This window comes from Oryzias latipes, chromosome 1 (assembly GCF_002234675.1).
Source record: "Oryzias latipes chromosome 1, ASM223467v1".
Taxonomy (NCBI): Eukaryota; Metazoa; Chordata; class Actinopteri; order Beloniformes; family Adrianichthyidae; genus Oryzias; species Oryzias latipes.
In genome coordinates this window covers 22,353,144-22,379,268 of record NC_019859.2, presented here as the reverse complement: position 1 = coordinate 22,379,268, position 26,125 = coordinate 22,353,144, and the positions used below count along the sequence as shown (strand labels likewise).

At 40.6% G+C, this 26,125-nt stretch overlaps 1 protein-coding gene across 1 annotated transcript in view; it reads right to left on the bottom strand.

The window, feature by feature from the left end:
* The window catches only part of LOC101164624 (unconventional myosin-XV-like), a 50,150-nt gene that overhangs the window by 13,352 nt on the left and 10,673 nt on the right, over positions 1 to 26,125 (bottom strand). The window contains exons 13-45 of the mRNA XM_023958435.1: positions 23,466 to 23,550; positions 23,358 to 23,390; positions 23,203 to 23,284; positions 22,982 to 23,112; positions 22,704 to 22,799; positions 22,078 to 22,206; positions 21,881 to 21,987; positions 21,590 to 21,768; positions 20,718 to 20,790; positions 20,440 to 20,631; positions 18,117 to 18,196; positions 17,958 to 18,031; positions 14,221 to 14,320; positions 14,043 to 14,111; positions 13,882 to 13,946; positions 13,388 to 13,795; positions 12,893 to 12,971; positions 12,684 to 12,779; positions 11,814 to 11,874; positions 11,447 to 11,540; positions 11,221 to 11,335; positions 7,712 to 7,827; positions 7,512 to 7,571; positions 7,114 to 7,189; positions 6,881 to 6,996; positions 6,677 to 6,795; positions 4,457 to 4,598; positions 4,174 to 4,285; positions 4,015 to 4,089; positions 2,904 to 3,109; positions 2,700 to 2,818; positions 653 to 722; positions 486 to 558 (exon numbers count right to left, since the gene is read on the bottom strand). Of these exons, the coding sequence (XP_023814203.1) occupies positions 486 to 558; positions 653 to 722; positions 2,700 to 2,818; positions 2,904 to 3,109; positions 4,015 to 4,089; positions 4,174 to 4,285; positions 4,457 to 4,598; positions 6,677 to 6,795; positions 6,881 to 6,996; positions 7,114 to 7,189; positions 7,512 to 7,571; positions 7,712 to 7,827; positions 11,221 to 11,335; positions 11,447 to 11,540; positions 11,814 to 11,874; positions 12,684 to 12,779; positions 12,893 to 12,971; positions 13,388 to 13,795; positions 13,882 to 13,946; positions 14,043 to 14,111; positions 14,221 to 14,320; positions 17,958 to 18,031; positions 18,117 to 18,196; positions 20,440 to 20,631; positions 20,718 to 20,790; positions 21,590 to 21,768; positions 21,881 to 21,987; positions 22,078 to 22,206; positions 22,704 to 22,799; positions 22,982 to 23,112; positions 23,203 to 23,284; positions 23,358 to 23,390; positions 23,466 to 23,550 (3,632 nt within the window). The remainder of the gene's footprint in view (positions 1 to 485; positions 559 to 652; positions 723 to 2,699; positions 2,819 to 2,903; positions 3,110 to 4,014; positions 4,090 to 4,173; positions 4,286 to 4,456; positions 4,599 to 6,676; positions 6,796 to 6,880; positions 6,997 to 7,113; positions 7,190 to 7,511; positions 7,572 to 7,711; positions 7,828 to 11,220; positions 11,336 to 11,446; positions 11,541 to 11,813; positions 11,875 to 12,683; positions 12,780 to 12,892; positions 12,972 to 13,387; positions 13,796 to 13,881; positions 13,947 to 14,042; positions 14,112 to 14,220; positions 14,321 to 17,957; positions 18,032 to 18,116; positions 18,197 to 20,439; positions 20,632 to 20,717; positions 20,791 to 21,589; positions 21,769 to 21,880; positions 21,988 to 22,077; positions 22,207 to 22,703; positions 22,800 to 22,981; positions 23,113 to 23,202; positions 23,285 to 23,357; positions 23,391 to 23,465; positions 23,551 to 26,125) is intronic.

The window sequence follows — 26,125 nt, the reverse complement described above, 5'->3', positions numbered from 1 at the left end:
GCCACAAGCTCTCTGCTTAAACACAGAGCTCTCAGCAACGGGAAGGAGAAGGGAGAGGTTTGCTCTGCGCCAGCAGTTCTCTCCTTAATTCCGAGGTGAATGTCTTATGAAGTACTGCCGCTCTGCAGAAACTTGGAAACCTAGAAAACGACACAGGTTTTTTTTCTTTTTTAATTTTTGTCAAAAACGGCATAATCATAATTAAAGGACCGCTGGGAACGCTTTAACAATAGATCAAAAGATGATTAAAGTGTGTCTTTAAATAACAGAGTAGTTTCCTAGTGTTTTTAATTAAATGGGCATAAGTGAAATGGCTCAGAAGTTAACATTAACCTTCTAAAAAAGTAAAAAATAAAATATGAAAAAACCTCAGAAGGTCTTTGTTCTTAAGGGGATTACATTTCAAGAAGATCAGCGGCAAGAATCTGAGTCAGATAAGATAAGAGTGTAATTAGAGAAGAGAGGAGGTTAAGGTCGCAACTTACACAGAAAGAGATCAGCTGCCACTCTGTTCATGGCGTGATCTGGGAACTCTATGAGGGACTCCACCAGAGGCGTCTGCACAACCCAAAACAGTTTCAACAAAAGTGCGTTAGGATTTAACTTTACTTTGTCTCATTGTTTGGAGAAGATGATGGAAATGACACGTCACCTTGGAGAACTTGATCATTTCTGTGGGCTCCCTGGAGTCTTTGTTCTTACTTTTGCCCTTCAAAGAATCTCTAGAAACAGAGACAGGAACACGGTGCTGCTTTTACATCAAAAAACAAACTCAACTTGTTTGCATAACTCATATTTTTTTAAATTGCAAAATGACTTCATAAAGACAAAAACAAACAGATGTGAACAGAAGTTACACTTTTGAGAACATCTTTACCTTTTACCCCTCATTTCTACACAGCAAGCAACAAAATACATTTTTCTAAAAGTAAAAATTCAAGAATTTTTAAATTCATTTCAGACTGATGCCACACCTTTAAAATGGAAGAACCTTTGGCACAACTATTGCATGGAAAAAAAGAGAAGACTAGACCAGTTCAAAGATATGACTGAGCATGCGTGGGTTCAGAGGTCGAGGCCTAATCGGATGGCGAACATGGCGCCCCTTTCAAAGGTAAAACTACAGGACCACCTGCGGGAATGTGCCTGTGCAACAGCTGTGATGCAAGTACCTCTCATTCAGAACAAGGAAGACGAAGAGAAATGGAGGTTTGGATGAAAAGCATTTGATAGTCTATGACTGAACTTAATTGATTGTATATTGATAAGTTGGGATTTTAACTGGATGAAACTTGTCTGTTTCAATATTAGGCCTACATGACACACTACTTTAAAAACCCACTCGCATAAAAAATATGTTTTTGGTGCTTTTAACTTGTTCTTGAGGCTTTTTTTTAAGGATGTCATATAAAGAAAATTAAGATTAAAATTGTATTTCTGAGTATTTCTTTATTTGAATCGTGAATCAGGAACAGATGTAAAACATACATTTTGAAAAAGCTTTTAGGTGGAACGGAGAAGCTACTATGGGAAGCCACAAGCTCCCTGCTCTGCTCCATTCTGATGCAACCATTTGTAGATGACTAGATCCATGTACATCTTTGTTTTCCTCGTATGTGCTGGCATCTGGCTCAGAACTGTACGGCTGAAGAGTTCCGATATTGCTCTTCATTTTTGTTGCACCAGTAATGTTAGTTTGGGGGTTTGAGGAGCTGTAAGCTGGCAGGAGAAAGTGTAAACAGATGGATGTCGGGAATTGTGGACGGGCTAACTCCCCGCCAAAGGTCCCGCCCACAACTCAGATGCAAATTTCTAATGAACTACTGCCGCTTTGCAGAAACTACTGTATGTCCTCGAAAACTGCACAGGTTTTTGATTTGGGATAAAAGCTTCATAATTACATTTAAAGACCACTGGAAACCCATTTACAATAGATCAAAAAAAGATTGGAGTGGGACTTTAATGTTAGAGATGTATACATCTAGTTGAAGGCCAAGATATGCCATGTGGACTATCTTTGATTTGATTTGTTGTTTTTTTCAATAAAGGCATACGGTATTCTTCTATTTCTTCAACAGGATGCGGCATTGCCGGAAAACAATTATCTGATCCGCTCGCAGAATTAAAAGTCGGTTGGGTTAGTGAGGCATACGGTATGACGCTATAGACACTCACCACAATTATGAATACATCAATCTGATATAAAGTAGTTTATAGTTACATACAATGCCAGAATCCCCCCAGACTGATACAAATGTATAAAAATACTTGAAAGTTGACTGACGGTAAATGTCAGTATTGCTCGCTGACAATGTCGCCGAACAGTTTGTTCTTTACAAGTACATAGATGTTTTTGTGGTGCTATTTCATTGTTTGTGAAGAGGTTCATCTAAATGGACACTGCAATCCTCTTCTGTCCACTCTACATGAAGTCGGCGCTTGTTGTAGCACTTAAAAACACAGCAATGGCCCCAGAACAAGCCTTTGACTTCTGCACATTTTTGGACCTTTTAGGACCTTTGACCTCTCCCAAAATTTAATGCACTGCGGTATCTGTGAACAGGTCTATTCTGCTGACATTAATGCTCATTGTGAAATAAAAAGAACAGGAGTGTTTTGGATTGGCCAATGTACAGGAATAACATAACCGTGGATGTCATGATAAAAAGGACGAGTGTCAGCAGATGTTTGCGTCTCACTCTTTCCCACTGGGCGGCTGTCTGAAAAACTTCTTAGCAAACTCGAGCATGTTGTATTTGCTGTCATGCAGGAGCCTCTCATCCAGATCTGCTTCAGGAAAACCATCCAGGGAAACTTTCTGGAAGGCAGAGTGTGACAGTGTATAAAAACATGACTACGACAAGATGAAAAAGGTGCGAGCAGGTGTATGCTTTCCGGCTGACCTCAATAGTCTGATCAATCTCATGTGCAGCCATGGTGGAGGCCACTGCCACGGCGACAGCTGAAGACACAGCAAACTGCCCCGCTCCATCTCGAGGCTCAGACTTACGGTCCAGCGGCAGCGACAGGAAGTCAGGAGGAGCAACGGGTCGCACGCAGTCAGCTGGGAAAGCACCCGAGCGGCCGAACACAGCGCCAAACTTCCACCCTGAGGCATAGAAAATAACTGGTATTGTTGCAGGCAGTTTTAGAGGAGCTTCATTCCTCATCGGAATCTGCTTTTCCTTTGACAGCAAGCCAGATCTTTATCTGCTCGCTTTTCCTTATCATTACAAGACCTGATTCTGCTCCACCTGCACACTGATAACCCGGCACATGGTGCAGCCACAGATACAGAGCACTGCAGTCATCTGTGCTTTATATCTTATTCTGCTTTATTTTCATAACTCAAAGCTATTTAAAAACGTTTCAGATTTTTGTCCACCTGGTAGTCAGCAATTCTTTGCAGTTCAAACCAAGTTTTTGAGAAATATCATGATTTTGAGTTTCTTGAGTAAATCGTTTTATAATAATGTAAATTATTTTCAAAAAACACAATGCAATGATAAAAATGTAAGTAAGATTTTGCAACAATTACCATCCTCATAATTTATGGATGATTCTTTTATTCTTTTTTTTATGTAGAAAAAAAAAACTCAAAGCAATCTAAAAAAACAAACAAATATATTCCAAGATGCTCGCGCTCTGTCGTTGTCCTGTGGAGCATCTATTTGATGTGACATTTGTGATCCTATTTCATATTTTATATCCTGAAAAAAGAACATGAATCAATACTTTTTAAATTGCCTCGCCGTCTTCCACCTGAAAAATAATTTTCGGATTCAATATCATATTCACGGAGAGCAGCGACTGCTGTCATGTCACTGCCCTATTCTTTCTTGTTTTGAAAATACTATTACCTCCCCAGGGAGGCCAAGCAGACACGGTCCAGGTTGGTAAATATTTCAAAGCTGTCATTTTGAATCACCAGGCTGTTTGCATTGAGTCAAAACTCATGCAAAAACACGACAATTCTGCTACTGATTAAAAGCATTTGAAGGCTTAAAAGCTCACCAAAGTCCTGGGAGTCTCTTTTAAGTTCCTCCAAAAACACGACCTTCTTCCTCACGACACAGCCATAGCTGGAACCTGCAGGAAACAGCAATTGTTTTGAAGCTGGGAGAATGGATTTAGCCGGAGCAGAGCAGGTCTGAGGCTAAAACGGCATCCAACCTTTCTCCAGCCCATCCATAACTTGCAGCCTGATGATGTCCCCCTTATGGAAAACAAGCATGGAGCGGTCATCTGTCACAAAGTTACGCTCTGCAATCACGTAGTTTGAGTCCTAGGAGCGATAAGAAACACATTTACAATTACAGCAATCTTACGCTTGGGAGTTCTTGAGGGAGGTGTTTATCTTTAACTTGATGGTTTAATTCTTGGTATACAAGAAAACTTGCAGTTATTGTCCTGTCTGGAACATGAACTTTGTTAATGTTAACTGTGTGCGATTTGCCTTTTTGATCTCATTGATGAAGGTGTCCACCAGATGCTTGACTTGGGATGCTTTGGCTGAGAAGAGAATCAGCTTTTCATTGATCAGATTGAACTCCAGCATGTTCTCCGAGGGGATGGTCACAAAAAGGATGTCTGCATATCTGAGTAAGGTAGATCGTCCCAGAAAAAAAACAATTAAAATCATGAATTAATTTTAAAATTTGCATAAAGGCCTACTGCAATAAAAACTGTGTTTTTGGTGTTTTTAACATGTTCTTGTGTCATTGTTTTCACGATGGAGGACATGTATAAAGAAAATTCCGCTTAAGATTTTATTTCAGTTCATTTTACTCATACTGTTGTGAATCAGAAGCAGACAAAAACTGTGTTTTAAAAAAGTGTAAAATACGCTCTCTCCTCCATCCATCCTTCCATCTTCCTTCGCTTATCCGGGACTGGGTCGCAGGGGCAGCAGTCTAAGCAGAGGTGCCCAGACTTCCCTCGCTTCGGCCACTTCCTCCAGCTCCTCATGTCCCAGTGGTACATGCCCGGAACTACTCTCCAGGGAGGTGTCCAGGAGGCATCCGGACTAGATGCCCGAGCCACCTCAACTGGCTCCTTTCGATGTGGAGGAGCAGCGGTTCTACTCCGAGCTCTCCGTGGGTGACCGAGCTTCTAAAGGGGTTGGACTCTCTCCCGCAACTCGGGAGAGTTGCGGGAGAGACTGACGATACCTGTCAGCTGCCTCTGGAGTCCCACAAGCCAGCCAGGCCTGGTAGGACTTTTTCTTCAGCTTGATGGCATCCCTTACTTCCGGTGTCCACCACCAGGTTTGGGGGTTACTGCAGCGACAGGCACCAGAGACCTTGCGACCACAGCTCCGAGCAGCAGCAGACAATGGAAGTGGAAAACATAGTCCACTCGGACTCAATGTCCCCAAACTCCCTCTGTACCTGTTCTAAGGTCTACCGGATGTGGGAGTCAAAGACTTCCCTAACGGAGGGCTAAGCCAGACATTTCCAGCAAACCCTCACAGTGCGTTTGGGTCTTCCAAGTCTTCCCTGCCAGTGAATCCAACTCACTACCGGTAGTGATTGGTGGACAGCTCTGCCCCTCTCTTTACCCGAGTGTCTAAGACACAGGACCTGAAACAACTACAAAGTCGATCATTGACCTCCTCCCTAGGGTTTCCTGATGCCAGGTGGATTAAAGGACAACTTTGTGCTCGAACATGGTGTTTGTTATGGACAAACTATGACAAGCACAGAAATCCAATAACAAAACACCACTTGGGTTCAGACCAGGGGGGCCATTCCTACCAATCACGCCCCTCCAGGCGCCACTGTCATTGCCCACATGGGCATTGAAGTCCCCCAGGAGGACAATGGAGTCCAACATTGAGGCACTTTCCTGTACCCCTTCGAGAGACACTAAGAAGGCCGGATACTCCAAACTGCTGTTAGGCCTGTAAGCCGAAACCACAGTCAGAACCTGTCCCCCACCCGTAGGTGGAAGGACATGACCCTCTCATCCACCAAGGTGAACTCCAAAACTTGGCGACTGAGATGGGGGCTCACAAGCAAGCCCACACCAGCCCGCCACGTCTCACCATGAGCAACTCCAGAGTGGTAGAGAGTCCAACCCCTCTCTTAGGACTGAGTTTCAGAGCCCAGGCTATGTGTGGAGGTGAGCCCGACTATATCTAGACTATATAGACTCTATATCTCAACCTCTCGCACAAGCTCAGGCTCCTTCCCTCCTAGAGAGGTGACATTCCATGTCCCAAAAGCCAAGTTCCATGACCGGGGTTTGGGCCGCCGAGGCACCCGCCTTCGACTGTCACCCAAACCACATTGCACCGGCCCTTTTTGAGGTCTCCTACGGGTGGTGGGCCCATGGGAGAGTGGCTCAGCCTAAAGGAGCGACCATTGCAGAGCCTTTCCTATGCTCTGTAATGGTTAAGGGAAAGGTGAGTGGGGTTGCTTTGCGCCAACGGTCCCGCCTACATCTTAGAGGCAAAGTAGAGGCGAAGAAACCACTGATCTGTCCTAGAAAGCTACAGTTTTTTTTAAATTATTTTGGTCAAAAATGGATCAAAAGATGATTGGAATGGGACTTTAAAATTAAACTTCACTTCTTTTCTACAGTAAAGTAATGAAGGTACCACAAATAGAAAACTTACCAGGGCTGGAGAAAAAGAAACAAAAAATGCAAATAAGAAGTTAAAAGCACAACTTACGAGTAGGGTCGCAGGACTCTGAAATAGTCTGGAGCTGCAGTGCTGCTTTTTACTGTCTTCAGCAATTTCATGCCACTGTGGGACACTGACAGCACCTGCACACCCGTTCCTACACTACCCTGCAGTCACACATAGATTCCCATTTACTAGAACTTAAAAAGAAAACATGAAGAAAAAGCAGTGAGAACTCATCATCACCCTCACCGAGGCAGGGAAGAGTCTGGAGAAGTATATTTGCCAGGTTTCCCTGGCGGCTGTCACAACCGTTTTCTTCACATGTTCCTCAACCGGATCCATATTCTGCTGAACTCCATGTTTGGCTGACATTCAACAGAAACAGGCACACAGGTTCATAAATGTCAGAGAGATGAGTTTCAACGCGAGCACACGGTCCTAAAGAAAAAAAAAAGATCATTCAGAAGGAACAGACAGACTACCAAAAAGGGCTTTCATTTTCTGCCTTTCATCCCGGGTGATGCGAACACATGCCTCTGACAGGGTGTCATTTACTATCTGGAGAAGAGAGAGGAGGACAGAGAAGAACTTTTAAATAAATAATTTAGTCCAATCTTCCTGTGATCTTTCTGTTGTATCAGCAAAGATTATTGAGCCCAGAGTGGCAAAAAGAAACGAAAAAGTGTAATAAACTGTACTCTCGAATTTGCCAACTGTGAGACCAAGTATTTAAAATGAGTTTGCAACTTTGCTCAGAGCCATGTTTACAAATATGGGCATCCATTTTTTTAGGGTGCAATTTTGTTTTCTTATATCAGTTGTCATGCAGAGTCCACACAGAGGTGGGAATGATGAATAATAGATGACCAATAATGCATACCTGTTTGAAAATGAGATCAAGCACCAGGGGGTTGTTGAAACTATCTTTGGGATAAAATACCTGTACAGGGGAAAAAAAAAAGCATTTCTCTATTAAATTTGATTTGTGTGTTAAAAGAGGTTGCGGTGGAGTTTGATATTCAACCAGCCAGAATGTCTGATGACCTCCCGTCTGGTTAGTGCCTTAATGCATGCACACACCTCCTTCCTGAGATAAAGCTTCCAGGGAACGTTGGTGTAGGTGTAGTGCTCGTCGTTGGTGCTCCGATGAAGCTGCGTCTGGATGGTCTCCATCTCCACCGGCAGCTCTCGAGAAACTGCATCAAACAAGGAGTTACCCCGAATTAGAAACAAGGCATCTCTGTGCTGCTGTCATGCTTCTGTAACTTCAGCCTCCTCTGAGTGTTGATAGAGCCAGAGCATGTTAAGTCATCAGTGGGGATGAAACGGGCTGTTGACTCCTCATTTTCTTGGTTAGCTTAAACCAGAGAGTTTTAGCTGGATGGTGAGCTTGTGTGCTGTAATGATGTGGGTGCTTGATCACGTCCAAAAGACTATTTGTGCAAAAACTGGTTCTTAAGAAAGTAAAAAGACCCTTGTTTTCTGTCTGGCAAGAAAAATAATTTTATCAATAAAGTTTTTTTTTTAAAGCAAAATAACCTTGCTTGAGAAAACATGTCTTAGTAACAATTTTTTCTGAAAATATTAATTGGCAGATTTTGTTGCTTTTTTTAAGAAAATCTGCCAATGGGGTAATAATTTTTGACTAATTTCTAAGGACCCCGTCTTTGCAGTGCAGTAAAAAATAACAAAACATAGCACATTTTATCAACACAGGCAATGAGGGAAATAAATAAAAATGATAGTGCAGATCAATGCAGGATAAGTGGCATATGATGGATGGAGATTGGGATTAAATGAGCAGGAAAACAAGTTTAATGAATATAACCTTTCAAAAGATTGATTAACATTGTATTTAAGTGGCATTTGAAGGCAAAGTGAAACAATAAATCTCAACAAATAATGCAAAACAAATGGATTTAAAAAGACATCCCCTTTTTTTTACTATATGCGGTCAGGACCATAAATATTTGGACAGAGACACATTCTTTCTAATTTTGTTTCTGTACTTTACCACAGTGAATTTTAAATAAAATAACTCAGATGCCATTGAACTGCAGACTTTCAGATTTAATTCCATGGGTTGAACAAAAAGATTGCATAAAAATGTGAAAAACGAAAGCATTTTTTAAACACAATCCCTTCAAAGCGGACATGTGAAGAAAAGGTATAATTTTGGATCGTGTGTAAATTAAAACTGTAGTCTGTAACACTTCAAATGGGTTTTTAAAGAAAACAAAAGAAAATGCACAACGGCAGAATTCTGCACTGCTGCAATAAAATTGTTTTTGCTACTTTGAAAAAAATAGGCCCTGCAGGACTGACCCAAAGCACTGAAGCAGAAATCACAGCTGTTGTGCTCATAGTTGTTTCAGAAAAGGAAGCAAACAAAGTCAGGGAGATTTTATGGAAAATTGTGAATCCAGCATGCTGGAAGTTGGTTTAAAGACCCACTCTGATTATCCTTTGAGATATTCTAAAAGTGTTCCCTTAAGATTACGCCATTTTTAGCAAAAGTAAAGTTATTTTTCTAGGATATACATATATATACACTGTATTACCAAAAGTATTGGCTCAGCCACCAAAACGATCAAAATAAGGGGTCCTAATCACTTGGCCTGGCCACAGGTGTGTTAAATCAAGCACTTGGGGATGCAGACTGTTTTTTACAAACATTTGTGAAAGAGCTCAGTGAATTACATACTGTCATAGGATGCCACCTGTGCAGCAAATCCAGTCCTGAAATGTCCTCGCTCTTAAATATTCCACATCCAACTGTCAGCTCAATCGTTACAAAATGGAAGAGTTTGGGAACAACAGTAACTCAGCCATGAAGAGGTAGGCTACGTAAACTGATGGAGAGCGGTCAGCGGATGCTGAAGCACATGGTGCAAAGAGGTCACTGACTTTCTGCACAGTCAAATGCTACAGAGCTCCAAACTTCATGTGACCTTCAGGTTAGCCCAAGTACAGTACGCAGAGAGCTTAATGGAATGAGTTTCCATCCCAGAGCAGCTGCATCCAAGCCACACATCAAAAAAGTGCAATGCAAAGCGTCAGATGCAGTGGTGTAAAGCAGCACGCCACCACTGGACTCTGGAGCAGTGGAGACACGTTCTCTGGAGTGATGAATCACGCTATTTCATCTGGCAATCTGATGAACGAGTCTTGGTTTGGAGGTTGCTAACAGAACGTTACATTTGGGACTGCATTGTGCAGAGTGTGGAATTTTGTGGAGGAGGAATTATGGTGTGGGGTTGTTTTTCAGGACTTGGCCCTTTAGTTCCAGTGAAAAAAACTCTGAATGCTTCAGGATAACAAAACCTTTTGGACTGTTCCATGCTCCCAAACTTGTAGGAACAGTTTGGAGCAGACCCTTCCTTTTCCAACATGACTGCACCAGTGCACAAAGCAAGGTCCATAAAGACATGGATGACAGAGTCTGGTGTGGATGAACTTGACTGACCTGCACAGAGTCCTGACCTGAACCCAATTGAACACCTTTGGGGTAATTTAAAGTGGAGACTGAGAGCCAGGCCTTCTCGATCAACATCAGTGTGTGACCTCACCAATGTGCTTTTGGAAGGTTAAAAATTGGAATGGTTAAAAATTCCAATAAACACACTCCTCAACCTTGTGGACAGCCTTCCCAGAAGAGTTGAAGCTGCAATAGCTGCAAAAGGTTGTCCGGCATCATACTGAACTCAATGAGTTAGGAATCGGATAGCACTTCAGCTCACATGTGAGTTAAGGCAGGTGAGCCAAAACTTTTGGTGGTATAGTGTAGTTTCTGCAGAGCAGCAAGAGCTCATTAGAGTTTCAACTGTTTGTTTACACGCTCTCCAACTAGTTTACAGCCTCTCACAACCCCAACAACAATGGTGAACAATATTGGAGTTTTCTAGCACAGTTTTAAGCCAAAAGCCAGCTCAGATGAGGAAAATCAAGACATACATGGATTTGTCTGCAAGTGGATGCATCAGAGTGGAGCAGAGCAGGGGGCTTGTGGCTCACCCAGCGTACTTTCTAAGCTGTTTTTATAGGAGCATTTTTCCATCTGCTACGGATTCACGACGATTTGAATAAAGAAATACTCAGAAAAGCAATTTTAAGTTTAATTTTCTTAATATATGTCCTCCATCATTAGAAAAATGCCACAAGAACACACTAAAAACACCAAAAACACAATTTTCATCATAGTGGGTCTTTGAGATGAATGGACAAGTGAAGATCTGAAACACCAAGACTTCAGTTTTAGTTTTGAGTGGCACAGATGGTAACTAATCCAGCATGACCGGTGAATCTGGTCTTAGTCTGGTCTCGCTGTCTTAATGACGTTAACATGTACATTTAAATCAGGCTTCCTGTGAAACCACCTGAACATCTAAAACATAAAACCTGAGGGGCATGACTTCAAACCAATGCTGAAATTTAAAAACATAAAACAGTCATAAAAATAAATATTAAATGTCTTGTTTTAGACTAAACTAAAAAGGCCTTTTGTGTGGTGCATAATGTTGCAAGCAAACAAAAGTGTTTGCAGCTTTGCCTGTGACATGCTGTTGGGACCGGTTAGCGCTGGGGAGTACCTGGGGGAGGTTTGGGCAGAGGACGATAAGGCGCTTTTGTTTTTGCGCTCCTAGGTTTGAAGCCTGCATCCTTCACAGCAGAGGCAGACGGGGATGGGGCAATGGGACGTTTCGGCTGAAAAAAAAAGAAAAAAATTTTTGGACGTCAATAATCATAACAAATGCTTTCCCACTGCTGTGAGTTTGGCAAACAGTATTTTAGGAGATTACGTTTTTAGATGTGTACCTGTGGAGCTGGAGGGTTGTCCATCTGGGGTTTGAGAATCTGCAAAGCTTCGTCGCGAGGCGTTTGTTTCTTTTGAAACTTCCCCTCTGGTCTCCTAAACACATCCATAACAAGCCAGCCTCAAGCCCTGCAGCTTTCTAAACTCAGCTTTTAGCTATGTTGAAAACCGAGCACACTGCAAGTGTTCGCTCTGTGTAAACACAAGGCTTTACACAAAAACTGAAGGTTTGTTTTAGCTTTGATTGGACTGCAGATTGAATCAATATCACAAACAAAAATGAAGAATAAAGTAAGCTTGGAACAAAAGCAAATATTTGCAGAGCTGTCAAGCCTAACTGTCAGTTTGAGTGTGTGCTTATGAACTGACCTCTTTCCGAGGGGTACTGGGTCTGGAGGCGGTGGAGGGGAGTTATACCTATTGATGATTTCTTTTAACAAAAAGAAGTATGTTAACTTTGGGCACACAAAGACAAATAAAACCTATTTCATTCTTCTTGTTTTTCAGAAAACGTGGAACAAACAAGCAAATAAATGTGTTTTTCTACAGGACAGGTCTGCATGTTTCTTACTGACCATAACCCAGTGAGAGCCACAAAGTCAGTTTAGAAAAATAATATTTATTCATGTTTTTGTGGCTGTTAGGCCAATTATTTATAATATGTACCTTTTAAATATTTACGGCAACTGAACTATGACAGCCTTATATTTTTCTGTATTTAACTATTTTAATTTCTTTTACTTTTCACAGCAGCACACACAAGTTCCTTTCAAAATAAAATACATCGTGTGTCACACAAGATCCTCTTGCTGCAGCAAATTTGAATATATTTTTCACTTCGTCCTAACTTTAACTTTAAAGTATATGTCTGAAAAAGATCATTTCACCAATATCAAATTTACCTAAATTAAAAATATAAGAAATCCAAGTCCAACATGCTTTTTTTTAATCATTGTAACTTTAGCGCATAATTTTTCTCCTAGTATTGAATAATTAAATATGACAACATTATTGTAAAAATCTTTAAAAAATGTAAATGCAATTAAATAATTTAACAACTTTGGTTTGGTTCTGAACTACATACTATTGTGCAACAGAAGATAAGGATGTGTGCTTTAAACTATTAATTAACCTCTTTCTAAAGCCTTTACCCTCATTTTGTCCAGTTTTCTGATTTTAAAAAATGCCACAAAGGAGGGATGAAAGAGCTTTAGGTTGCAGACCCCTGCAATAGTTCACCTTTGATATCATGACTGGGGATGATGTAGTCTGAAGACTTAGGCGAGTATTTCACCATTTCTCCAGCAGGGGGCAGAGGAGGCATCACTTCAGGGCCTTAAAACACAGGCACGTAATGAAATATCCAATATGTCATTCCCTGCGGTATCTCAGATATGAGTTTTGGGTGAGTGCACTGAATGAACTTTGTGTTTGTCACACGCCCGTACCAAATTTCCTGGCTGGTTCCTTGTTTACAGACGCACCTGAAGCCTTTCTCTGAGGGGAGCTGTGTTTACCTGGCTGAGCCTGAAAAACACAGACAGACACAACAAAGGGTTTGTATCAGAATTTAGCAGACATTCATTAGAAATGTGTTTGACTTTGTGGAAGTTCGGTCAGGGGAAACCGCGGTTTGGGTAACAGATAGAGATGTTTTTTTTTCTTCTTGATTCTTTGCAATGATAATTATTTTAAGTGTATTTTAAAGTCTTGCTTTGAAATTCTTGCTGTGAAGGTGAAATGTTTCAACCGGCATCACAATTTTTCTTTGCCTTTTACTTTCTATGTTGGAAGGCTTCATTTTTTTCAGACACAAAAACATTTTTCTTCTAAAACGATAAATTTTGAGAGTTTTTGATTTGAACAGTTTATTCCCTTGGGTAAATGCATTTTTTAAAGCTTTTTAAAACTTTTCTGTATAAATCAGAGAAAAGGTTACTGACTGGTGCAGCGGGGGCAACTCTGCGCTGCATGGCCTCAGCTCTGTCAGCCTTGGTGAAGTCAGCCTGGTGGGCGCGGGGTTGATGTCGGGCCTGAAGCTCAGCTTGTGGGCCAGCAGGAGGCGGAGCTCGAGGCTGTGACAGAGCTTGCTCCTGCTGCGCAGTAGGAGGGTAAAGGCTGGGATGCATGTCTGCCACAGCATAAGGAGTTGGAGTAAAGTTAGCATAGGGACTCGGTGGGATGTTTGCATATGGGCTTGGAGGTATGGCAGCATATGGGCTGGCAGGGGCGTAGGGGCTTGGTGGGTGACGTTGCCGAGGACTCATGGGAGGGCTAGTGATGGGGGAGGTCGGGGGGCTCGACACCGGGCTGCCGACCATTGCCATGGCCTGCATGCTCATCTGCTGGGCCTGAGACACAAGTTAATGGATCATCGCCTCAAATGACAACATTAGTGACGCAAATGAATCAACCCAGGCCCAAGCTGAGACGTTACCATGATGATGGCCTGCTGGTTCACAATTGCCTGCTGCTCCTGAGTCAAAACAGCCTGCTGGGCATCTGGAGGACAAACACATCAAACATGATTGAGCGAAGGGAAATTATGTTTGATTGCTAAGTGTCCCCCCAACATTTTTTATCACACTTGATACAAACCAGATGTTACAGGGGCCACTGCAGCAACAGGAGGCGACATCACGCCTCCCACAGGAAGGACTCTCACAGCTGTTAACACACAAACACATCTGATTCATGTCAGATTCAAAGTGTGGCTATGTAATAACAGCAGGACAGGGAGCCAAGCACATCTGAATACAGTGTCTTTGTGACTGACCTCCAGGTGGAAGTGGGGGGCCAGATTGCTGTTGCCACTTCCCTCCCACTCCCCCAGCTCCCTTCATCCTGCTGGATAGTCCCGCAGCTGATTCTATTTCCTGTGAGAGAGGAAGACTCCATCATATATTCAAAGGATTTATATCATATACAGTGGCTGAAGGAAACACGTAGTTGATCCCTTGCTGGTTTTGTTGGTTTGCACACCTAAAAAGAAAGTGACAGTATTTCATCCTAATGGTAGGTTCATTTGAACAGTGAGAGATAGAAAATCACAATGCAGCAAACTCTCTCCAGATGTTCAGTGAGGATCAATGAATGATCCAATGTTGACCTAAATGACTAATAATGATAGATAGAATCCACCCTTTATGTAATCAAGTCTCCGTATAAATGCACCTTCTCTGTGATATTCTCAGAGGGCCGTTGAAAGCGCAGAGAGCATCATGAAGAACAAGGAACACACCAGGCAGGTCCCAGATAGCGTTGTGTAGAAGTTTAAAGCTGGATTTGGATACAAAAAGATTTTCCAATCTTTAAACATCCCAAGGAGCACTGTGCAAGCAATAATATTGAAATGGAAGGCGTATTAGACCACTGCAAATCTACAAAGACCCGGCCATTCATCTAAACTGTCAACTCAAACAAGGAGAAGACTGATCAGAGATGCAGCCAAGAGGCCCATTATCACTCTGAATGAACTGCAGAGATCTACCGCTGAGGTGGGAGAGTCTGTCCATAGGACAACAGTCAGTGGTATACTGCACAAATCTGGCCTTCATGAAAGAGTGGCAAGAAGAAAGCCATTTCTTAAATATATCCATAAAAAGTGTTGTTTAAAGTTTGTCACAAGCCACCTGGGAGTGGTTTTGCCACGGGGGTGGAAAAATCATGCGTTGGCGCTGTTTTTCAGCAAAAGGACCAGGACGACTGATTCATGTAAAAGAAAAAATGAATGGGGCTATGTATCGCCAGATTTTGAGTGAAAACCTCCTTCCGTCAGCAAGGGCATTGAAGATGAAATGTGGCTGGGTCTTTCAGCATGACAACCATCCCAAACATACTGCCCAGGTAATGAAGGAGTGGTTAAGTAAGGAGCATTTCAAGGTCCTGGAGTGGCCTAGCCAGTCTCCAGATCTCAACCTCATAAAATCTTTGGAGGGACTTAAAAGTCTGTGTTGCCCAGAGACAGCTCCAAAACATCCCTGCTCTAGAGGAGATCTGCATGGAGGAATGGGCCAAAATACCAGCAACAGTTTGTGAAAACCTTGTGAAGACTTACAGAAAACATTTGACTGCTTTCATTGCCAACAAAGGGTATGTAAAAAAGTATTGAGTTGAAATTTTGTTATTGACCAAATCCTTATTTTCCACCATAATTTACAAATAAAATCTTTAATAATCAGACAATGTGATATTCTGGATTTTTCTGTCTGTCTGTCTGCCTGCCTGTCTGTCTGTCTGTCTAAAGGACAAGGCTGAATTGTCGATTAACTGCTGTTTGAATTATGAGAAATGACCCCAGACAGGCAATGCATTATTTAAAACAAGTACATTATTCAAACAACAAATTTTATTCCAGTAAAGATGTGTTTTTTTCTGAGAAATCTGTACATATGTGAACTCAGATGTGTTTTTAAAGACACTCCCCCGTCCACCCCCTTTTTGTGAACCTTTAATCAGAAGTCAGCCACTGACCCATACATTCTACAGACTCTATGCTTGCTGGCCGTGTCTCATTAAATAGTAAGCTCTTCATTTGCCGGAGTGTCAGTTCCTGGTAAGCAGATCCCTCCTGCCTCTGTGGGAAATCACAGTGGCGATCCGGTGGCTGCAACAATTACGCTAACTACGTAACGCAATAGGTTGCTGGGCAGGAGAGGTCTGTAGAACACACTGGATACATGCTAATGCCTGTCAGCCACATCCGATAGCATGGCTGACTTTAACCACATTACTGTTCCAGCTGGAGACAGATGCTTCTGACATGGCCAAAGTTCACCGCCTCGCTGGTCAGACTGAACAGAGAACATTTAATCATCAAATAATTGATGTAATCTTTTATGGGAGAAAAAAAAATGTTTGGAATAAAATAATTTTTCATCAATAAATGTGTCTCCATTGTCAAGTTCAGGGGTCTGCAACCTAAGGCTTTGGAACCACATGCGGCTTTTACCCCTCTATAGTGGCTCTCTGGCTGAAGAAGAATAAAATTCTAGTACATTTTTAAAGTCATGATTACTATATTAGCATTGATTTATTTCAGATTAGTAAGTTTATACATTTATGACTGAGGTGACCCTAAGAGCGTGATGAACCACGTAAAGGTTTTCCCACCCCTGCTGACAACAAGAAGCTTCATTTGCTCTACGCTTCCTTCAGAGTCCACAGATTTCAAATACTTGGTAAAAAATCTGGTCTTTTCTGATTTCTCAGTTTACTTTATGAGTTTAAGGAACATATTATCTTATCCTGCACAACAATGGTTAGTAGCTAACCAGAGGAGAGGTTCTAATTATCTGCATTTGTAAATTCTTTACATACTTTTTCTACTGGATCATAAACCAATAAATTCATGTTTATGTTCAGGTTTACAGCAGTATTAAGTAGGAAAAAGGATGACGGCTAACCAAAGCAGACTTAAGCCTTGGGTCTACTTTATTCCTTATGTCCTATGCTGTAAATGGTGTACACTTATATAATATTTTACTACCTTCCTAGAAGGCCTAAACCTAAAACCACCAGTAGCAATGCAGGATTCAGTGTCTTGCCCAAGGACACTTTGACAAATGGAAGAGCAGGGCAGGAACCAAACCTACAATCTTCTGATCATTGGTTGACTGCTCTACCTCTGCACCATAGCCACCCCACGAAAAAAATATTGCCATTTTTGCCTTGTGTTGTTTAAAACCTTTTCGCATTAGCTGCTCTGGGATGATCCTGTTTGGCACAGGAAGTCTTTTATTTTGATAGTACATTATGCAAGCTTCTGTCAAAAGAAAAAAAAACAATTTCACATTTTGAGTTGATTTTACTTTATATTTCTGTTTTTATTCATGCAAATAAAATCACAATTCATATTTATTATAAAAATAAACAATGTAATGAATGCAAAGCAGTATTGTATTTTCCTTCAGGGTAAAATAAGACTTTTTGGCTCTTATTGGTCAGTAAAAAAAACAGGGCCAATTGGCTCTTTTACTGTTAAAGGTTGCAGACCCCTGCTCTAGTTTATTGTAAGATTCTGATCCATACGCAGAAACAAATGAAGTGTGCTTTAATGGACAGGTTTATGCAACCAAGCCCTAATTACAGTTTTTTTTCCTCTCATCTCAGAGTGTCCTTAAGTGCTCACTTTAAGCTACTCTAAATAGTATATTCAAAAGTGGAGCAAGTGGAATTCCATTTGAGAGCTTCTCCTCACAACCTGGATGTGACCTACATGAACGGGGGAGGCTGTCTGGAGTCCTGTTTCCAGTTTTGGGTTTAGACAGGCAAACACACTGAGCTCTGAATTATGTGTAATGATTGTATCTGGTGTTTGTGTCAAAAAAAAAAAATCCCATAAAATATTTACCAATACTTCATAATTGTGACAGGTATTGAGTGGGCTCGCTTCATTCTAACTCTGAGACAGAAAGGTTCGATCGAGCTCCACTATGACTGACAGTCCAGCTGATGGAGGAGTCTCCACACATGTGGTCAAATGTGTCACAACGAGTGAATTATGCAACTTACTCCAGCTCCGTCAGACAGAACGGGGTCGAACAGGCTGTCAAGATAATGATCCATCCCTCTCTGAGGCTGAAAGTCTGGGGGAGGAAGTGCAGAGGACTTTGCTGTCTGCTCTGATCACAGTCAGTGGGTGCTCTCACATGATTTTACTTAATAATGTACCTGGGCTGAGTCCTTCAGAGCCAGGTACGACTGAAGATATGATGTCATCATTTGTGTCAAAGCCACCACCCAACAGGCTTCTGTGAAACAAAGTTTATGCGCGTTAATGGCAGTAGAAAAAAACAAAATAGCAAAAGCACATGCAGTACTGCAATTCCTTTGAACTGTTCGATTCCCACTATTGTCCATCAAGCGGAGAGAAGCTTTACAACACCGGCACTTTTCACCTGCTTTTCATGACACCTCTCATTCTGCATGATGTCAATTACCCACCGCAGCTGAAAACATCATTTTGAGAGTGGCGAGGACCCATTCAGATAGATTGCAGGTCAATCAGTGGAGCTGTGATCTGACCGACAATACTTTTGATACAGTGTTAATGTAAAAAAAAATAAAGCTTTTATTGGTGTAGCTCATAAAATGAGGATTTCCATGCATGTTTTTTATGTTTTTCAGTAACATTTCAGTTATTTCTCATTCACAGCCCAGAATGCCTTTTTTGCAGTATTTTTTGTCTGAACAGATGTTTCAATCATCTGCTTTTATATCAAATCAGATCAAAACACTCTGATTTATATGATTTATTTATGGATATTTTCATTGTGTTGTTTGTCTTCCCTATTTCTAACCCTTTTTAGAATTTCCCAATCGTTTCTATCAGTCTGTAGCTGCAATAATGCAAATTCCCTTTAGTGGAGAAAAAAAAAGGATTATTGTATTCTTTGACAAAAGAAACCACAGTTTATTGTACTGAAAGCCATTGTGTTCCTTTCAAACGGAGGCTTATAAGATAGTGTGACGGGTTTTTCTATTTTACAGGAGAAGAAAGAGGAAAATAAAAATGGCGCTACACAAATGTGGCCATTCATTTGAATTTTTCCACTTATCTTTTGTGAGAACATTGGACGACTCTTCCTTTTAAAAATTTGTTTTGAAAGAACTGAAGTCTAAATGCAGGAGTGAAAATGTTTTTATTAATGTTTTTTCTCTCTTTGCTGAGAAAAAAATGTTAATACTTGCGACCATCTGATGCCGTTTCAGCTATTTAAGTATTTCAAGAAAACGTTTTTGTTATTTTCACTTGCTTTTATCAATTTTCGCTTTGTCCAACTCTAAAGAGACTTTTGAAAAGCCAAAGTCGGTTTTCTTCCTTTTAGATATAATGTCTAAAGCAGGGGTCTGCGACCTAAGGCTCTGGAGCTAGATGTAGCTTTTTTACCCTCCCATTTTGGCTCTGTGGTTAAAGAAAAATAAAATGTTTTCAATTTTAAAAAGTTACTGTAAAGTAAAAAGTAACTAAATAAAAAAGTAAAGTAAACTAAGTCAAATTTGATTTTACTCACTCAAAAACAGTTGAAGGAAAGTACGTATCACAAAATGCTTTGACAGCTTTTTGTCCACCGAGTATCACAGAAAATCAATTGGCGGTCAGTAAGCACAACAGGAATAAAGGCGGATTTTATGTTTTTGAACAGAGTAAAGGATTTTACGTGCATCATGAATTGAAAAATACAGTCAGGTTCACTTTTTTTTAATCTCTGATTTAATTTTGATTTGTTAGATTTACACATTTCTCATTTTGCTTAAGATTTGATCCCTGCTGGCATTGCACCATGTACTACTACATTTGCAATAAGATGATCCAATGTGACACAGGGTGTCTTTTATTTTGAAAGGAAGTCACATAAACTTTAGGAAAAAGTTATAAACTATTTCATATTTTGAAAAAAGGCTATTTTCTCTTTATGCTTATAATGTCTATTTACCAAAAACAAAAGTTCCTTTATATTTACAATAGTACTAAAAAAACACAAAAAAACCCACACATCAGTCTCTCTAAAGAGTGAAATAAAACTTTCTGGCTCCTACTGGGTTGTGGTCAGTGAGAAATCGACTCGTAAGTGTTGAAGGTTGCAGACCCCTAGTCTAAGGAAAGACATGGATTTATTTTAACTCAGTTTAGAAAACTTGATTCTAAATGCAAGCAAGAGGGACAGTTTTGACACAGTTCCCAAACTAAATTGCGCGCTTAACTTGGAAAAACAAAAAGGGATCAGTCTAGAAGTATTTTGGGGCAAAGAAGAGCGTAACAAAAAAACTGGTTGGCAGAGTATTGATGGAGAACAGGACCTTAGTTGAGAGTGAAATCTGATATTATGGTTTTCAAACGTGTAAAAGTAAAAATCTGATATTCTAAAAACTGAAACCCCAAAGAAAACCACTTACATTCTCACAGGAAGTTAATGAGAAAATGAACACACAGCCATTGCCTTGTAGTGTAATCTCATCTGTGTGTGTGTGAGTGTTTGCATTGTTGTCATACATGCTGGCATTGGGCCGCACTCTGTTTGGCTCCAGTGCTGAAATGATGAAGTAGCTGTTGTGTTTGGGAAAGTTGGCAGGAAGCTCCAGATCTGACATCAAGTCCAGGACGTAGTCTGAGCCCTCTAGTTCAACCCACTGAGCTGGCTCCTTCAGGAGTACTGACCAGCCTTGACGACCCTCCAACACTCCCCTACACACCAACACAAAACAACATCAATATGCAAAGTTTTTCTTTGTGGAGTCAAGCTACATCTTGTGAATTATGAAAGACGATACCTGTGTTGTAATATGTTTTTAGCAATCTCTTCTCCTGTTGTCCACGAATGCAGCGGACAAAGAAAAGACAAGCCTAAAGAAGAAAAACACAACATTCAGCTTTGCTTTATTTTGCATGAAGCCCCAAATATGAGCTGGACTCTGAATCCCTGCTGGTTTCACGACAATTGTCAACAGCGTCACAAACAGACTCAGACACAAAACCAGGCAGAGGGTCAGTTGATCTATTACAATCAGGGAACTGCTAAAAGATAAGAGGATGAAACAGCAAGATGGACGGAGTAAGAATATTAGTAGGAATAGAAAAAACTAAATGGACTAATTGAATATTTGGAGTAATGTATGTTTGCACAAAAAGTGATGTCTCACACTGATTTACAGTGAGATGAAAACAGCTATAATCATACTATTGTCTTCCCAGTGTGTATGTGTTTGTTTGAAAAAAATCTTAATGAATACATAATATAAGAAAAAAAAGTGGAGCTGATCAGTTACAATATTTTTTACAGTAAGTTCTCTCTTTAGTACTTTATGTGTTCCTCAAGATTACAGGTGTGTAATAAATACAATTCTTCAAACAACCTTTTCACAATATTTGTGTTTTTAAGGGGAATATCTCACTATAGTGACAAATGTGAACTTCAAATATGGTCACGCAGGTCAAAAAGAGAGAAAGCATCCCATCAATTATCCAAAAGAGTAAAATCTTAAAAGACTCCTTTCAAAGAGGCTCACTGTGACAAGTTCAGTGTTTTAAGAACCTCACAATGTCTGGTTCTGGCTCCGAAGTCGTTTCTTATTTACCAAAGATTATTTATACAGCGGACTGCAGTGGACGCAGTTTAGGATTTTTCTATTGGTGGTTCTCTCACCATCAAAGCAGAGTATGTGAAGAACCATGTTAGCTCTCTTGCGATTGGCTGTCCACTCCAACAGACACGGGGGGTAGGTTCGAACATATTCTGGCCCGACACTGAGCCGCTGCAAACCCTGAAGCAGGCGGTGCTGACACACACAGTTGAAGCCCTCCGGCCCATAATCAGACACAAACCTGGAAGAACAAAAGTGCTTTTATGTCAAGTCATTACGTGTTTGAATGAGGAGAAAACAAAAGGTCATAATCTTAAGCAAACTAGATGAATTTTTAGGACTGTGTGTCTTACTTAAGCAGATACTTGGCCAGCTTTTGGGAGGGCAGAAAAGCTGACAGACAGGAGCAGAGGAGAAGCCAGCCACGCTCGGAATTTAGCACATTAGGATTTCTCCACACCTTCACCAGTAAGGAAACTGACATCAGGTCACATTTAAGCAGCACGATGGTAATTGACAAAGATGAAATATTAAAAAAAAATCACTTTACCTGATTGGCTACCTGAGACAAAATCTCATCCCTGAGGTTGGGATTGTCCAGTCCTTGTTGGATGATGTAGTTTCCAAAGAGATTTTCCTGAGCCCCATTCAAGTCAGGATCACCCATAAACCTTAGAATCTATAAGAAGAAGAGAATGGTATAGTCTGTTTGTTAATTTCATTTTAGTTATTTACCAGTAAATCATTTAGAACTTAAATCCAAAACTGCATAAAAACAAAGCTGTACAATTACAAAAAACAAAAGAGCGAAAACAAATAATTTATCATTTTTGCCTCAAATTAAACTCTAGTTTTACAAATTCCTGAACTATTGGTGACAAAATATTGCTACATTCATTTTTTAACCAAAAATTTGACACAAGTATAAAAAATCTTAATATCTAGAACATTAAGAGGTTCAAACTTGAAAAAATTACTGTGACTGATAATTGTAATACAAATGCAAACAAACAAAATATTTTAGTTCATTTGACACACAAACAAGTAACACTTGCATGTGCACATGTATTTATGTTGAATTAATTTCTTAATGTGGCACCAAATTAATGTCAGGACAAGTGTTGTGTGTGTGTGTGTGTGTGTGTGTAGTTTGAGGTGTTCCCCAACAGACTGTACCAGAATAAAAATGTGGATGGCTCCATGTTTGAGCTCATCCCCCATTCGGATTAGGGAATTCTCCAGTGGGGCTGTGAGCATCCCAAACAATGGCTCCTATGGTGACAAATACACAAGCAAGGTTGTTTAATAACTTGCAGAGACTTGTTCATGTTGCTTATGTGGGATGACTGTCACAAATGCAGAATTATTCAGCTACTTTTTAAGGTCAAGGTGAGACAGGTTAAAGATTTGAGAAGTAAATGTTTTAACTTGAGGCATTGAGAAAGAAAACGTACCCTGTACATGGCCTGGATGTAATGAGTCATGAGGTAGTTGTTAATATCCAGGGGGAGGGTCAGCTGAGGGTCCACCTCAACTTTTGGAGCCTGGACAACTGCCAAGCAGTCAGAGTGTAGCTCAACTCCTCCTGTGTGACACAAATGTACACCTTTACTGCTAACCCAATGTACTGGACGGTTGTATTTGCGCAATCAGGTATGTGTTTGGGTGCGCGTACCTGAAGCAGCATGAAGCAGGCCAGACAGCTCTGCAGGAATTGGCAGTGTTGTCACGTTCACCACTTCTCGGTTGATGCGATCCTGTGCACACAAGTGCACACTAAGCCAACGGCACACCTTCAGTGTGTGCGAAATTCACCACAGATCCACTCACCTCCTCCGCCTGTCTGGCAGGCTCCACCACTGTCTGACAGGAGGACAACAGTATCACACCTCATACGTTTGTTCAGTTTTAATTTTTTCTTCCTTTCTGTGAACATACCCTCATGTAGCGCTGGCAGGTGACGATCAGCAAAACAATGGAGCGCAGCCGGATGAGGTATTTCCTTCTCAGGACAAACTTTTTTCTGTCTCAGGAAATAATTCAACACGGTTGTTCATTAAGACTCAGACAGAGGAGATGCAACTTGAATACAAATGCATCAAGTGCCACGAAAACAAGTCAACAATATGTCATTTAAACACAAAAAGGGTGTGTTAATATAACAATTTGAATATTACATTTTGTTCCATTTACAGTTTTAACTCCATGACACTTAAACCATCTCTTTTTTCCCCTATCCAGATCCATGTTTTTCATATCTGGTGATGCATCCATTCAGACATCTCTGTGGTGAATAAATATGCTGCATTTTCACATACTGATTAAAAAAATATAAAATATATATATAAAAGATTTAAATGTTTGCTTTACTTTTTATGAGTCTTTTCAATTAAAATGTTTTATGTTTATTACAAAATACACATATATTTTTTAAAATATTCAATGTTATTTCAGTCCCCCGTGAACTGCCACCTTAAGGTGGTGGGGAGAGTTTGAGAACTCGAGTGATCCCAGGAGCTAAGCTTTCTGGAGCTTAAGCCCTGCTAGGGTCTCCCATGGCAGACAGGTCCTGGGTGACGAGTCAGACAAAGAGCGGTTTAGAAGCCCCTGAAGAAAAATCAAGGACCCAATGACGTTGCCCGGATTGGCGTCACCAGTGCCCCACTCTGAAGCCAGGCCTGGGGTTGGGGCTCTCAGGCGAGACATTCAGCCTTGGACGCACTCAAAATGTGTGCGGGGAATGTAGCAATGTGCCATCTTCACTTCTCCCGCACCTGAACAGATGTGCACGCTGGACGGGGCAAATCAGGGAGCTTGTGCAATGTGCATGTACTGTTGTGACATGACAAAAGCTCATTAATTGAGAAAAAAAAAAAAAGATTTCACATTACATTTGTGCCCCTTTCACAAGAAAAATGCCACCCGTACATATCAAAAAATCAAAAAAAGGAAAGATTTCAGAGGTACGACGGAGTATTAGGGCCACCAAAAAAAAAGTAAAATTACGAGTTTTTATCTACTAAATTTAGGAGATAAAAACTTGTAAATTTATGAGAAAAAACTCGTAATTTTACAAGATTTTAAGTCGTAAATTTATGAGAAAAAAACTCGTAAATTTACGATATTAAGTGGAAGTGAGCATGCAGAGCAGCAGGTGAACGCCGCGCAGCAACAGAGCAGACCGACTAAACTTTGTTGAACAGGTGATCTGAATGAGCTTGAACGTTCCAAATATCTGGAAGCTCATTTGTTTGATTTACAATTTATTAAAGTTTAATTTATTGATGGTTGGTTTGCAGGATCTCTGCAGCCCGATGAAGCCATCGGTGTCCCTGCAGCTTTCCACTTCAATCCTTTCTTCCTCCACCAAAAACAAGATCTCTACGTTTGTGTGACGCTTCCGTCTGAGGAGGAGGATCACTTTTTTGGCATTTTCAACGTTCTAATGCTAATATAATAGACTATTTTCATTCATCTTTGTTGTTTGATGATATAACGGGACGTTTACTTCCGCATTGGTGTTCGGATCTGATGACAGGTTCATGACGTAAGGTGACAGATGAACTTCAGGGTATGTGAGTGAAAAGGAGAATAAAGGCTGCAGCGTTCCTCTACACCCAAACGTGTCTCTGAGCTCCTTATTTTACATATGAAACTCCACTTTACTGACACTGAACCCCGGAAAGACGGCTCCACTGACAATAATCTGATTTTGAGTCGCCAAAGGTTCAGAATCTGTTTGTTTCAAACCTATAATAAACCTGGAAATAATGCTTCACAAGAAGCTCCACATCTTTCATCTTCAAGCGATGCTCCGATAAACGGACGATAAAATGTCGTAATTTTACTTTTTTTTTTTTTTTTTGGTGGCCCTAATACTCCGTCGTACAGAGGGGAACTTTAACAATGGAAAAATGAAAAATGTGGGGAAAAAATATTGATGGATAAAGGATTTCAAAGCTTTTAAAAACGTTTATATTTTTGTTACAGAAGTGGGCAGATAAAGATCTAGAAAGAATGAAATAAAGAACTTTAATTTTTTAAATATACATAGATATTGACTCCTCACCAAAGCTCAAATAACTACTATTTGATAGTTTGTTTTGCTTATGCTTTATGTAATTAATATTGAAATTTGCAGTTTATTACACTGACATTTATATATTCTTAAGAAAAAAAGGGTACAAATAATTTATAGCATATTATGCATATACAAGTTGGCTACAAAGGTGTCTAAAAGGGAGTGAATCTGAAGAGGTCATCAGGGTTAAGAAGCTTTGCTGTGATGCCATCTGCAGAGCTGCTTAGATCTTCGGCGCACGTTTTCCCAAATGAGTCATTTCATCAAATTACCAGCAAGTAGCCGCCCCTGAAAGGCTATCAGAATTTTACCACGTACAACCTCGGCAATAGTGGCTTTTTAATGCCCTTTCATGCACTGCCACATGAGGGGTCATTTGTGTCCCACCTTTTGGCTTTTGCTGGTCTGGTGGTGAATGCTAAAATCAATCATCTTTGATGGATAAGCTTCAATTCTCCAGCCTTGTTCTTTCAAATCATGGACAAAGGAGTGTGTTTTGTGTGATAACGTTTGGTGT